General features: G+C 33.7%; 2 protein-coding genes across 2 annotated transcripts; both read right to left on the bottom strand.

Moving 5' to 3' along the window:
• Positions 1-392: 392 nt before the first annotated feature.
• On the bottom strand, positions 393-5,272 carry LOC140802377 (cystinosin homolog). The gene is made up of 8 exons (XM_073157888.1): positions 5,066-5,272; positions 4,789-4,921; positions 3,887-3,976; positions 3,636-3,760; positions 3,389-3,431; positions 1,471-1,588; positions 1,335-1,384; positions 393-747 (listed from the first exon to the last, which is right to left on the bottom strand). The coding sequence occupies exons 1-8, from the start codon at positions 5,182-5,184 to the stop codon at positions 601-603; spliced, it is 825 nt and encodes a 274-aa protein (XP_073013989.1). The 5' UTR covers positions 5,185-5,272; the 3' UTR covers positions 393-600.
• Positions 5,273-6,248: 976 nt separating this feature from the next.
• On the bottom strand, positions 6,249-10,272 carry LOC140801572 (vesicle-associated protein 1-2-like). Its single transcript, XM_073156739.1, has 8 exons — positions 10,025-10,272; positions 9,863-9,933; positions 9,634-9,715; positions 9,427-9,542; positions 9,133-9,291; positions 8,993-9,034; positions 7,758-7,835; positions 6,249-7,050 (listed from the first exon to the last, which is right to left on the bottom strand). The coding sequence occupies exons 1-8, from the start codon at positions 10,074-10,076 to the stop codon at positions 6,943-6,945; spliced, it is 708 nt and encodes a 235-aa protein (XP_073012840.1). The 5' UTR covers positions 10,077-10,272; the 3' UTR covers positions 6,249-6,942.
• Positions 10,273-12,414: the final 2,142 nt, after the last annotated feature.

Below are 12,414 nucleotides of genomic sequence, written 5' to 3'. Positions count from 1 at the left end.
AGATAATATATAAAAACGTTTGTCGGACAGATGTGACACGATGAATTATAAATATTTGAGAACTTGGCTAACTGAAAAAAATATGCAAGGAAAAAGATTGTATCGTAATAGTAGAGAAGTTTTCCATAGGATTCCAAATGGAGATTAAAGTGGAATAGGAATTGGGGCCTATCATAGATGAAAGAAACTTTTTCAATGATGTAGAACCTGGCTAATGATTCGTTATAGCAAAGGTACAAAAGGACATATTGTACATATACAAGAGTTGATTAAGGAGCAAATTTAGATTTTAGCCATATTCTTACATCAAATTCTCATATAGTAGAAACCATCTTATTTTGCAAAATTTATCATTTATATTAGTGTTCATTTCATGAAGTTCTGGCAGTATGTGATTTAATTGGTGAAACCATAAATTTCCACCATTTCTGGTGACAAATTTAACCAATACTTCTCCTGATCAACAATTATTTACAGAACCTTATCACTCTTGTATAGGGATACATGAATTTCTCCCTGAAGCAACTGTAAAACGAGTTAAATTTAGAGTAATAAGGGTGAAAAATGTTACCATATTACAAATGAAGTGTGAATAATCCCTCATACATCTGCAGATTGAGACTTATCTGAAGAAGTGATAAGAGGGGCAATTTGTTCGGACAATATAGTCTGGCCACCTTCTTCGTTCTTCACAGGGTAGAGTGCATAGTGTTGGAATATGAAGAGAAGGTCGAAGAATACCACTTCCTGCAATAGAGCATTCCATTTTACAGTCAAGCAAGTAGTTATACGAGAGAGCACTATGAGGAAACAGAATACTACAAACTTGCTGTTTCATTTTAATTAAGACTTCGTGCAATGCTGAATGAATACAGAACATGGTGACCATTGAAGAAAACGCCGAGAAAAAAACTACCTCTGTAACCCCATGGCAGTGAGCGAGTTTTACATAACAAAAAGAAAGTATTTTCCATAAATGTGACACAATTAATTAGCTTTCATCCTAAACCATAAAATTGGATAAGAGTGGGCATGAACTAACAATCAAAGAGGAAGACCGGCAATAACAAGATGAGAAGGATTATTAACATTACACATTGTTGTTTTTATAGTTGGCACAAAATGGAGGAAACTAGGTGGTTCTGACACTAGCTGTATTGCACTTCCATTTCTCACATTAGTAATCTGTTTATCTATATTTACAAATATATATTAGCACTAAGGCACGCAAAGAAATTCATTCAGATGACCCTAAAACATGGTTGGCAAGCAAAAGGAAAAATTAATCTTTTCAGGAGGATGATAAGATTTAAGATGTCAACAGTATCACTTACCAATGAAAGCAGTGTTTTCCCAATATTCCCGTAGAAGTTTACCAATGTATCTGCATGAGAGTTGGTTTGGTCAGGAAAATACAAAAATAATTATTAAGTCAGAAGGAAAAGGATTTGTAAAAAGAATGCAGCTCACTCTGATCTATAGATTGCACACCCATCTGACCGAAATTCAGCAAGCCTCCCAACAAGTCCAGTAAGATGTTGCCAATGCTCCACCCTAAGGTGCTCTTGCGCTTAAAATTCATGAAGGCCTGGATTAATGGAGCAAGGCAATCCATAAACAGGGTTAACTCTATGGACGAAGTAACACACCCTACATCTCACATCAGATAGATGAAACTAACAGAACTGGTCTGACAGAAAGTAGGTACTAGGTAGCAATTTTAACTACTTAGATTACTATGCTTTACTAAGACAGATCATAATACTTAAAAATTTGTATACTAGAATTATATTTTTGATGCATGACTATTCTTGTAATAAACTTTTAAATCTTCAAACCTCAAATTTTAATCGTCCCTGATTATATTTTCAAAACTACTTGTTTTTCTTTATTTTTGTTCTTCTTGGCAGATGTCAAAGATTCTACAATAGATAAAGTCATAGAATATCTCCAATAAGAAGTAGCTTTATGTGCTCAACTTGGAGAACTTAATTCAACACTTCCTTGATAAGATTGAGCTTTTCCAGCCTTTCAATTGTCTTTAATCAGTCTTTAGATAAATATCATAAACTATTTGTCTTTAATCAACTTGTTCGACTAGTTTTCACATGACTTCTCATTGAGGACATGAGTCATAAAGCAAAATTCCAGTGATGACAAATAGATTCAAATGCATATTAAACAAACTCAAAAACCAATGAACACCACAGCATACTCCATAAGCTCTATAAGTTCAATGAAATATCTTTTTTTTCCTCAAATTTGTGATATCCATGACAGATGGCTCTCTAAAAACACTACAATCAGAAAACCAGGGATCTCTGCCTACTATTATTGTTCTTACTCATGGAGTTGTAGTGCAACCCGATCTTTTGTGCTAGGCATCAAGATTGTTGTCAGTACATGTACTTTCGGGGCTATGGATCAATGGATCAAGGTTTTATGACACCAAGAAATCACCATTATTATACAGATCATTCCCTTAGTATATTTCAACTGCAATAATTGTTTACATTTGGTCTACAATTTGAAATATAACTTCTCAGATCTCAATCAGATCATTATAACATGAATGCTTAAACCGTGTTCAATCCTTCTCCAAACAACATTTGGTTAACTAGAGACTACATATCAAAGAAATCCAACGAATAGAGAATTTTACAGTTTGGGACACACACACTCTACAAATTGGTCCCAAACCCTAAGCTGCATATACTTTCATTTTATCTAGTATCTTTCCAGTTAATCATTTTCAAGAAATAAACGTACAGTTCCTAAAGTATAGGACGAAACCTCACATTTACCTTTTCTTCCATTATGCCCAGCAAGGAATGAATCTTTACATGATCTATGATTTGCAGAAAACTATTCAATTTTGAATTCTGTTCTAGCGAACCACCATTCAGTCTCATTCTAATTACAAGTGACATCCTCCTATTTTCCATATTCCATCTTAAGTAAAGTTACGGTTCACTATGCTATCAATGCAGGGATTAGAGTTAAAAAGAAGAAAAACTACAAAATTAATCATCTTTTGAGTATTGGAGAGAGTTTTATACAAGTGGTATGAAAATTGAGAATATCAAAATTATTTATTAGTGTTTAGATACTGAAATATGCAAATGGGGAAGATATTTCAGGGGCTTCAGTATATGTGACAGTATCATTGTCAATATGAAAAGAGAACCTTAACTTCTTGTGTCTCACCACAATTTTGGTACAAAGTTCAACTAGATAAACCGACACTATGTATTTTATCAATGACTTCAAGGTAAAAGATATATCCTCATCACATGCACAAAATTGTATACAGAATGTGCATTTCTTTGACATTTTAAATCAACCAAGGATCAAAAATAAACATTATAAAGACAAGAAGTATCCCTACCTGTGGGATGTACTTGATTGCTGTCATAATAACTTGAATTGTGCTGAAATGCACAGCAACAAGGAAAAGTTAACCACATTACAAGAAGTTGCAAGAGGTGAACCATTTAATAAAAGAAAAGTATCTTTGGGATTCATCTTTCTTCCCCTTGATACGCTTATCATAATTAGATTAAGACAAAAAGATTACTTCCCCTAAATATCATTAGGCTGGAGCTTTCGCTATACTCAAAACGTGGAAGGCTTACTTGAATGCAGAGATGAGCCAAAGCCAGGAATGACTTGGCCAGGCTATAATCACACAAACAACAGCAGAGGCCCAAGCTATTGTGGTGATTCCAATGCAAGTCTTAGAGACCTTCTGACTGCCACGCTGTATATTAGAATTAAGAGGAAACCATAAAATGTAAGTTCTCCTAAGGGGATGGAGAAGGGTTGCATAAGATAGTACAAACCGGAAAATAAAGAGGTTTCGAACTATACAAGATGGACTACTCACTTCGTATATCAAGACTTGGTATAGTGTAAATGCTGTTAATGCAACAGCATGAATTGAAAAGGCAACATCATTTGCAGCTACAGGAATCATCTGCCAAAACAAGCACTCAATAAGTATATTGACAAAATATCTACATCAACAGCCCCACTTTATGACATGAGAAACACCTATCAGGATGTCAGCACAGGATTTTAGTCTTGAATATTGTATTAAAGTCACAAAAATGAGCAAGAAATTCAGAAACACCTAACGAACTGCAATAGTACCTATATTGTCATGTTACTAAACATGGTCACATTGTTTTAACAAAGAAACATAACATGAACAGGTCTGCCTGAAAATGGCGAGGTTCTCGTAGACTTCATATAATTATTACACTATCAAGGCATGTGTACCTTCACAACCATGTCTTAGACAAGTTACATGGTAACCAAGAAAAGGAAAAACGAAATAAGGGAGAAAAAATGAGGGTTATCTTATGAAGATTCGAAAGAGAATTAAAGTATCTTCTTTTAGGCCCTCTCTATTGATTTATATCAGATGAGCTTTAACCTCCGCAATTGCATATCCATATATCGCCAAGCTTGATGTTTTCTCTTTGATCTTACAACTTACCTGCAATATGATTTTTCAAAGATACTACTCTACGAAATGGATCTAGTAAATGGTGGTGAGAGATCAAAAAAAGAGGAAAACGAAAACATGATTTTAAATGACCCCTCTTGACATTTTCTGCGAAGGGCCCCAATTTGGGCCCTGTTTGTACTTAGTACCATAACATCAAACTGAACATGGCAATACCTTACCTCAATAAATTAAATATAAAACATCCCAAACTACCTTTATAAAAGGGAAAGAATTAAAACTGTAAAAGAAATTAAACCCCAAAAAAGGTAACTAACCTCTCCAAATCCATATTTCTCATGATACTGCCTCTGAATCGTGGGGCTAAAGAATAGCGCCGCGTTGTATATGAGATACGATGAGTGCTTCGTCATGTTGAGAACCAAGAAATCAAAATTCAAGCCCACCACGCTTCAAACCACAAAATGAATCGAGTCAAACCAAAAGATACCCAGATACCAAAATCCCATAAAACCCCAGAAAATCCAATCAAAATAGAATCTTTCCTCACATCGGAACCGCTCCATGACCAAGGAAACTTAGGAAAGCCCGTACCTTTTCCTCCTGTAATTGAGGAGGACCTGAGGGTAGAAGCTAAAGGACCAGGAGAAGAAGGCGATCCATCCCAGGACTTGGTACGTGACCTCCAAGTAGAGAGAATTCCACGACGCCATCCTCCTCTTCTCTCTCGCTCGCACGTAATTCTGAGAGTTCCGGGGAGAATTGGGGAGGATCAGGGGAGTAGTGGAAACTAAAGCGAAGCGCCAATTGGTGGGGTCGAAGGCGTTATTTATTCCTGCTTACGGAATGGAAAGCCACTATGCAAAAAGGCCTCCAAGTTGGTACAATTTACGAGATGACCTTAAGTTATTTATATTTTGAGTAAGGTTGGTAAAGGAGAAAGCCAGAAAAAGAATTATGCAGGGAATCTGGATGGAATCTGAGGAAGGTGCATCATTGGGAAGTGGGGCACATTAGTATCTGCTCCATTTTGAACCCCACTTTGTTGCTATTATTATTATTATTATTATTTGAAATATGCTTGTCTACAAAACATGAGTTTTTGACCAACCTAGAATTTTTTTATTTTTTATTTTTTATCAAAATAAACTCTCTGCTGTAATCCTAATAAAAATTCTATACTAATCAAACGTTTTTCAAAATGTTAATCAGTTCAGCATTTTTATGATTAGCTAATTTTGTTTTTCTTAACTGCTGAAAGATTAACTTAAAAGATTTTATATATAAAATGCTAAACTAATCAGCGTTTTAGGACCCAATAAAATCGCTGAACTAATTAGCATTTTTACTTAGAGATAAAATATTAATTAGCTTAGCATTTTTATTAAGGCTGCAGTCAATTAAAAGCTATTTGGTAATAAATTTGAGGGCAGACTATTTCGGTAAAAATAAATTGAAATAAGCTAGTTTGGTCAAAAACTCTGAAAACTTCCTTTTCTTTTTTCATTTGTTTGTTTCTACTATTTATACTAAGAGAGATAATAAATATTATATAGTTGTGGGGTCAAAGTGTAATAAAAGAAATTAAAAAAGAGGTTTATAAAATGGGCTAGTGAGTTTAATTAACTTTAGAAGAAATAATTAAATCTCTTACTTGGAGAGGTATGATGTAAACCACTTTATATTCTCTGAGAATCAGACACAGACTAAATACCAGCACAAGATAATACAAAATATTCATTGAGAATATATAAACTTCTGAAGGGTACTGATACAATTTACAAAGGAAAAATGTGAACCTGTTGTGTACCATTGCTGAAAAATACATAAGAGTAGTTTATTTTCAGAAGCTTAAACACTGTATTACTGTATTTTTACCCTCATTAAGAGCACAGCTGGTATAATAAAATGAAAAAGAACTCAAAAATTTCTGACATGGAAGTATGTACAGCCTGCTGCTTTAGAAGATCCAAGGCCACGTTCCTTTGTCCACTCTTGATTGACAAAGAAAATAGCTTAAAGATAAATACAAGACACTATTTAAAGCCAAAGAAAATTGAGTTCTTGCTGAATGTAGTTCTCCAATTAGACCTCCCCCTTCAAGAGTTTGCTTGTATGGAAGACCTCTTCTCTTTCTTCTTTCTTCTGTATATTTGGGAGAGGAATTTCTGGAATATAATGTTGATGTCCCTGATCTGTGCCTCGTATCAATGATTTCAGATAATTGAGGAAAAACACTTGAAGAAAAGATGCCACAAGATGAAGGTTGAAGGATCTCTGTGTTCATACAAGATAAAGACTAAAGCAGCTAGTTCCTTGTGTACTCTTGATTGAAAGGGCAAAAGGAACATAATTTACAACCGAAAGAAATGGATTGGAGAAGTGTGAATCTCCAATTAGCTAACTTACAATAAAAAAGAAGTGGAAATATACTTCATTCCTCTTTAACAGGATGCATAACCCGAGAAGGATTATGCTTTCACAAGATAACCCAATAGGATTCCAAGCAGCACAACCACAATGACAAACATAAGGGAGAAGCCACCATGTTGTTTGCTGACCTCTCGCCTAACAAGCTCCTGCAGACATGAACACAGTGCCACAACACATTTTTCAAATTAATCAAACAGGAGAAAATGGAATTTGAGAAGATAAAGAAAATTAAAATTGCAAAATTAGATCTATAATAATTATATACAAAATTGCAAAACATTCTCTCTCCTAATATAGTAATATGTATAAACACACAATTACAGAATATCAGTCCTTATGCTCAAAATTGTTTGCTAATACTCCTAGCATAGATTTAATTACAAATCCCCGTTAGGGATATAAATTACTCAAGTAGGCAAATGTTTTGGTTCATCGAAGGTGTGGACTACCAATCTTGAATTTAATTTGAGAAACACCAGGATCAAATTGGACAAATATCGAGGATGCAGGCTGATCACTCCCATCTCATTTTCCATGGACAATGTATTTGAAATGAAACCAAGCCCACTAATGTCAATCTCAATTTGCAGCTATATCAGCTGGTTTTTATAAGACTATGTCTCACATATTGTGGCATATGTACCTTTGGTTTGCTATCTGTCATGATGTCTCTCCCTCCTTTCTTATTGACTCAACCCACTTCAAAACTTATTTTAAAAAATCTAAAAATTCTTTGCAGAAGATGGGTCCATTAAGTCACTAAACAACATATGAAAAAGATAAACATGCTATCATGAAATAAAAAGGAAAATAGATTTGGGACAAGAATTAGCAAAAGAAAAAACATGCTGACCAGTTCTTGTCTAATCTTATTGTTCTGTTGAATAGCAAAATTCTTCTCCTCTCTCAACTTTGAGATCAAAACTGTAGCCTGCAATAAAGCATACACTGCTATTATAATCCTACTAGATGCTACAGTCAATGAATGAGATACACCAAAACCAAGGGCAACAAGTCATCCATAAATAATTCTTGATATTGGAAAATGTTTCTTATAGTAAGGAAATGCGAATAAGGTTATCAGGAAAACTCTGAAATACTGAAATAAGCATTGATGCATACATATAGGAACAACTCGTGCCACATGCTAGCGCTATGCCAGCATGGCAAGTGCCAATCGACACAACCTATGTCAATCAGCACAGCAATCCTTGATCATAGTAATACTTGCCAGCTTTCTTTCTAGTACAATGTACATAAGATGAGTGCTTTTGATTTTTTTATTTTATAACTCGAGCAGATTTTTCTTGTAATGCATAGTCAAGAAAACAATAGAAAAACAAAAGGCAACTAGCTAATTTCATCATGGAACTAGTGTGGATTATTATGCAAACAACAGCCAATCATTAAAAATCAGCTCAAACAATTTTGATCATATTCAAACTTCAAACCATAGTTTTCAGTTTCGGCCAATCCCGAGTGGGATCGATTGAAACGGATCAGGATCAGCCCTAGCCGATCCCGACCCCAACCTATTGGTCATTTTGGTTGATACCCGATCCCACCTAAAACTGGTGGTATCCAACTCAGATGAGAACCTTGTCTATGTGAGTAATTTTTTAGTAAGTTTTAAATTTTGAGAAAAAGGAGGAGAGAGAGAAAGTTCAATATTCATCAAAATTTTAAATTTTAAGTAAGTTTATATATTTTTTAAGTTTTTAGGTTTCATATGTGAGTAATTTTTATTTTTTTATTTTTCTCTCATTTTTTCTAAATTTTTAAAATTTTTCTAAATTTTTAAATAATATTTATAATTTTACGTAATTAAAAATAGTCCGATCCGATATGACTAATGCTGCTGATACAGCCGATATGTATCGTTTTTCTTGACGGCCGATATCGATCCCAATCCTGATATTTATGGAAACCTTGCTTCAAATATGAATGTGAATTATAATTCTAATTCTGAAATCCATCATGAAAATTTTCTACACTATATTATGTATCTGAGCTCAAATTTCAAGCTAATATAAGCATGTCAACAAAAGGCATACTGAACCAAATATTACGAAGTCCAAAAGTACTAACCTCTTCAGATCTCTCTTGAGGCTTAAGATTCTCTGTTGATTCCTGTAATAAATTAGACATCAGCTAATCATTAGCCCTCCACATTACCAAAGTTGCAGAAAATAATCCTTCAAACTTACGAATCAACACCTCACACTCACACTGAGAATAGTAGTTAAATTCCTATTTTCTGATTTAGAAGCCTTAGGCAACAAACCCTCCTCGGATTCCTTCGGAACAAGTGAGGGTGGCCGTGGAGGTGCAACATAGACAACTCGCAGTTTAACCTCATCCACTTTTTTGCCCGACTCTTTAGTGAACTGCAAAATCACCCATTTCAATAATTAGCACATAGATTCTAACTTTATCTAAAAGACCCAATAGCACCAACTTTCTCTCTTATCAAATTCTTGAAGTGCGATCAAAGTTAAAATAACAGAGATAAAAAGAAAAACCATTTCTGGAGCAATGTCCTTCAAATTAGCACTTGCACTCGTGAGGAAACCCTGAACGAGGAACTTGTCCTCGCATTTCATGTCACGAGGAGCCTCTCGTTGCGCTTGCATCGTAACTGAAACAAAGATCAAAACAATTTACTAAAGATCACATTTTCGACCAAGGAAAACAAAACAATAAGTGGAATTTTACAAGAATCAATGTACCGATGACATCGCAAGTTGATCGAGGCAAGACGATGCCCATATTAGGCCGAACAGTATACTTCTTCGGGCTAGTCGTCTTGACCTATAACAGGAAACAGAAAAATCCAAGAAAAAGAAACAATAAAAATCTGGCAAGATTCAATCTTTTCGTAATTAATAGAATTTCTGAGAGAATCTAGTAGCACAAATCTGATAATTTCTCTAAAAACAAGAAAATCCACGGACCGACCTTAAAAGCAACGCAGTCCTCGGTCCTGTTGGATAACTGAAGGAAGCAGGAGATCTGCTTGTCTAATTCGACTTTTCGAACCACACAAAAAACACCATGAGACCATCGAAATCTATGGAAATTGGGATTACAAAAGAAAAAAAAAAGAATTTGGAGGCTCACATGGGAATTTAAGTTCGAGGGGATCGATCCCGAGCAGCTCGCCGGCGATCATATTGAGGTTTATCGACTGGATTCGGCTCCGGGGGCGCAGGATCGAGAGCGAGAGAGCGAGAGAGCGAGAGAGCGAGAGAGCGAGAGAGCGAGAGAGCGAGCGAGCAACGAGGAGAAATCGGAAGAGGAAATAATACCTCAAGGGCTCCAAGGCCTAACTATTTAAAAGCTATTGCTCATTTTCATATGACCTTTTCATTTCTTTTTTGCATTAAACCTCTTATATATATATATAATTATTTATCTTATATTTCCTATTAAAAAATAAGGGAATTTATATATAACACTCTGCTTTAAACAAATTATTACTTATACCCTATATTTTTACTATTTACAAATCGAGCCCTCTAATTTAGCGAATATGTATAAGAAACATCTTATATTAGATTTAAACTAACATCGTCAAAATATTCTATTAAATAGAGATATTTTATTTGTAAAATAATTAAAATATTCTTAGTACAACTTGATGGAGGGTATTTCGTAATTTTTTAGTTTAGTTAACTTAACTTAGAAATTTGATTAAGTTTAACTTACTAATCTACTAATCTAATAACAAAGTATTTTTTTACACATATTCGTAAAATTATAGGGCTCGATTTATAAATAATAAAAATGTAGAGTATAAACCATAATTTTATTAAAAGACGTAATGTTATATATAAATTTCTCTAAAAAATAGAATATATCATCATGATTATGAATAATTCTAGTTAGATTTTCTGAACTATAACTATTTTCCACGTACACTATATATATATTACCATATATAACCCTCTAAACTAAATTTTTTTATTTATTTTAGAGTTCTGTATAATTACTTTTTTTTTTACAATGGGGATATCTAAGTGTATTTGAGTAATAAAAAAATTCGGTGTGTGAAATACATTTATAATTCGTGAGGTCTAAATAAATTACTTTATATTGTTACAAGTTCATATTAAAAAAAAAAGGATGAAAGTGGTACGTGAGTTGGGTTTAGAACGTCGTGACCCAGATCCGGATACCTGGTTCTTTAAGCAGTTATAATCTTAAGTCAAGGTTACATTTTATTTTTAAGAAATTCTCAACATTGTAAACTTAAAAGTAAGCTAGTGAGCTATTCCAAAGAAAATATATTTATTTGTAGGAAAATCAAGAATACATGAGAAAAGATTTAAAATAAGGGTGTCATTATTATTTTAACGTGGCATAAAAGATAAAAAATAATTTCTAAGAAATTAAAGATATATCATGTAAATAGTACCAAAAATATTATTATTAAATTTTATATAATATAAATGGCAAGCATTTCAAATATAAGTTTATAATGTAATTTAAATTCAAATTTAGATTCTCCTTTGTTTGAAGTGAACTTAGTTCAAAATAAAATTACTGAACACAATTAAGGCGTCTAGTTTACTGGTCCTGACCTCAAATATTTTTGGATGATAATAATAATTATAATATTACAAAATTTAGTCAACCAATTAGTGGCTTGATTTGCATTCCTATAAATATGATTCAGTTGTATATTAGAAAACTCGTTCAAAAGAGACTTGCAATCTTCAATAATGCTTCTAATATTTCAATGAGATGAGCCACCTTCCAAATATTGTTTAAGAATCTGAGAATCTAATTCTACTACCACCTTCTCCAAATGTTGCTCCTTCGCTCTATTGCCCAAGTTTCTGTCATTAGAGCATCCTTAGCATGGCAGGTACCACGACCTGCAAAAAATATATTAGTATTAGAATTTCTAGCAATCCATTCACCTTTTTCCTTCTTAATGGCTGGATCGAAAGACCCATTCATATTAATTTTAATCTAACTAGAAGAAGGCCGGACCAATTGACTAAAATAGCACTCTTTTTGGTGAAGGCAGCCCCTTCAAAATATTATTAGAGTACTCTATAAATCATAAGAAGCATTTAGCAAAAGATGTTAGCGATAACAGAAAGAATGAAATTTATTTTCTTATTAGATAAATCCAAATCTTTTCTTAACCAACCATTCATAACCCAATTATCCACAAAATTAAATTGAAAGCTCAAAGCAGTCATATTCAAATCTCACATTTTTTAGCAAATAAGCAATTCATAAACACATGATGTATATCCTCTACATCCTTACCATATATAGGGGAGTTTGTTAAGCCAATGGCATTAATCTCTCTTTGATAGGGGGGTTTATCTAAGAGGAGCTTCCATAAGAAAAAATTTATACGAGGAGCAATCAAAAAGCCTCAAATCATATTCCACTTCTTATCAGTATTAGGGAAGTTCTCTGTGCAGCCTTTCAGTATAAAATTGTAAGTAAACTTGACAAAAATCCTATCTCTAGAATCATATATCTATGTC

This window comes from Typha latifolia, chromosome 15 (genome assembly GCF_019914945.1).
Source record: "Typha latifolia isolate L0001 chromosome 15, TyphaL0001v2, whole genome shotgun sequence".
Lineage (NCBI taxonomy): Eukaryota > Viridiplantae > Streptophyta > Magnoliopsida > Poales > Typhaceae > Typha > Typha latifolia.
Note: the sequence above shows the minus strand (reverse complement) of the source record. Positions and strands in the feature narration are given on the sequence as shown.

Coding starts and splice junctions, on each gene's coding strand:
- LOC140802377 (XM_073157888.1), bottom strand. CDS start 5,184: ATGGCGTCGTGGAATTCTCTCTACTTGGAGGTCACGTACCAAGTCCTG. Junction 3,761..3,886: donor ACCAAGTCTTGATATACGAA/GTGAGTAGTCCA, acceptor TCTAATATACAG/CGTGGCAGTCAGAAGGTCTC. Junction 1,385..1,470: donor TGTGCAATCTATAGATCAGA/GTGAGCTGCATT, acceptor ACTCTCATGCAG/ATACATTGGTAAACTTCTAC.
- LOC140801572 (XM_073156739.1), bottom strand. CDS start 10,076: ATGATCGCCGGCGAGCTGCTCGGGATCGATCCCCTCGAACTTAAATTC. Junction 9,716..9,862: donor AGGACTGCGTTGCTTTTAAG/GTCGGTCCGTGG, acceptor TTCCTGTTATAG/GTCAAGACGACTAGCCCGAA. Junction 9,292..9,426: donor AGGACATTGCTCCAGAAATG/GTTTTTCTTTTT, acceptor GTGATTTTGCAG/TTCACTAAAGAGTCGGGCAA.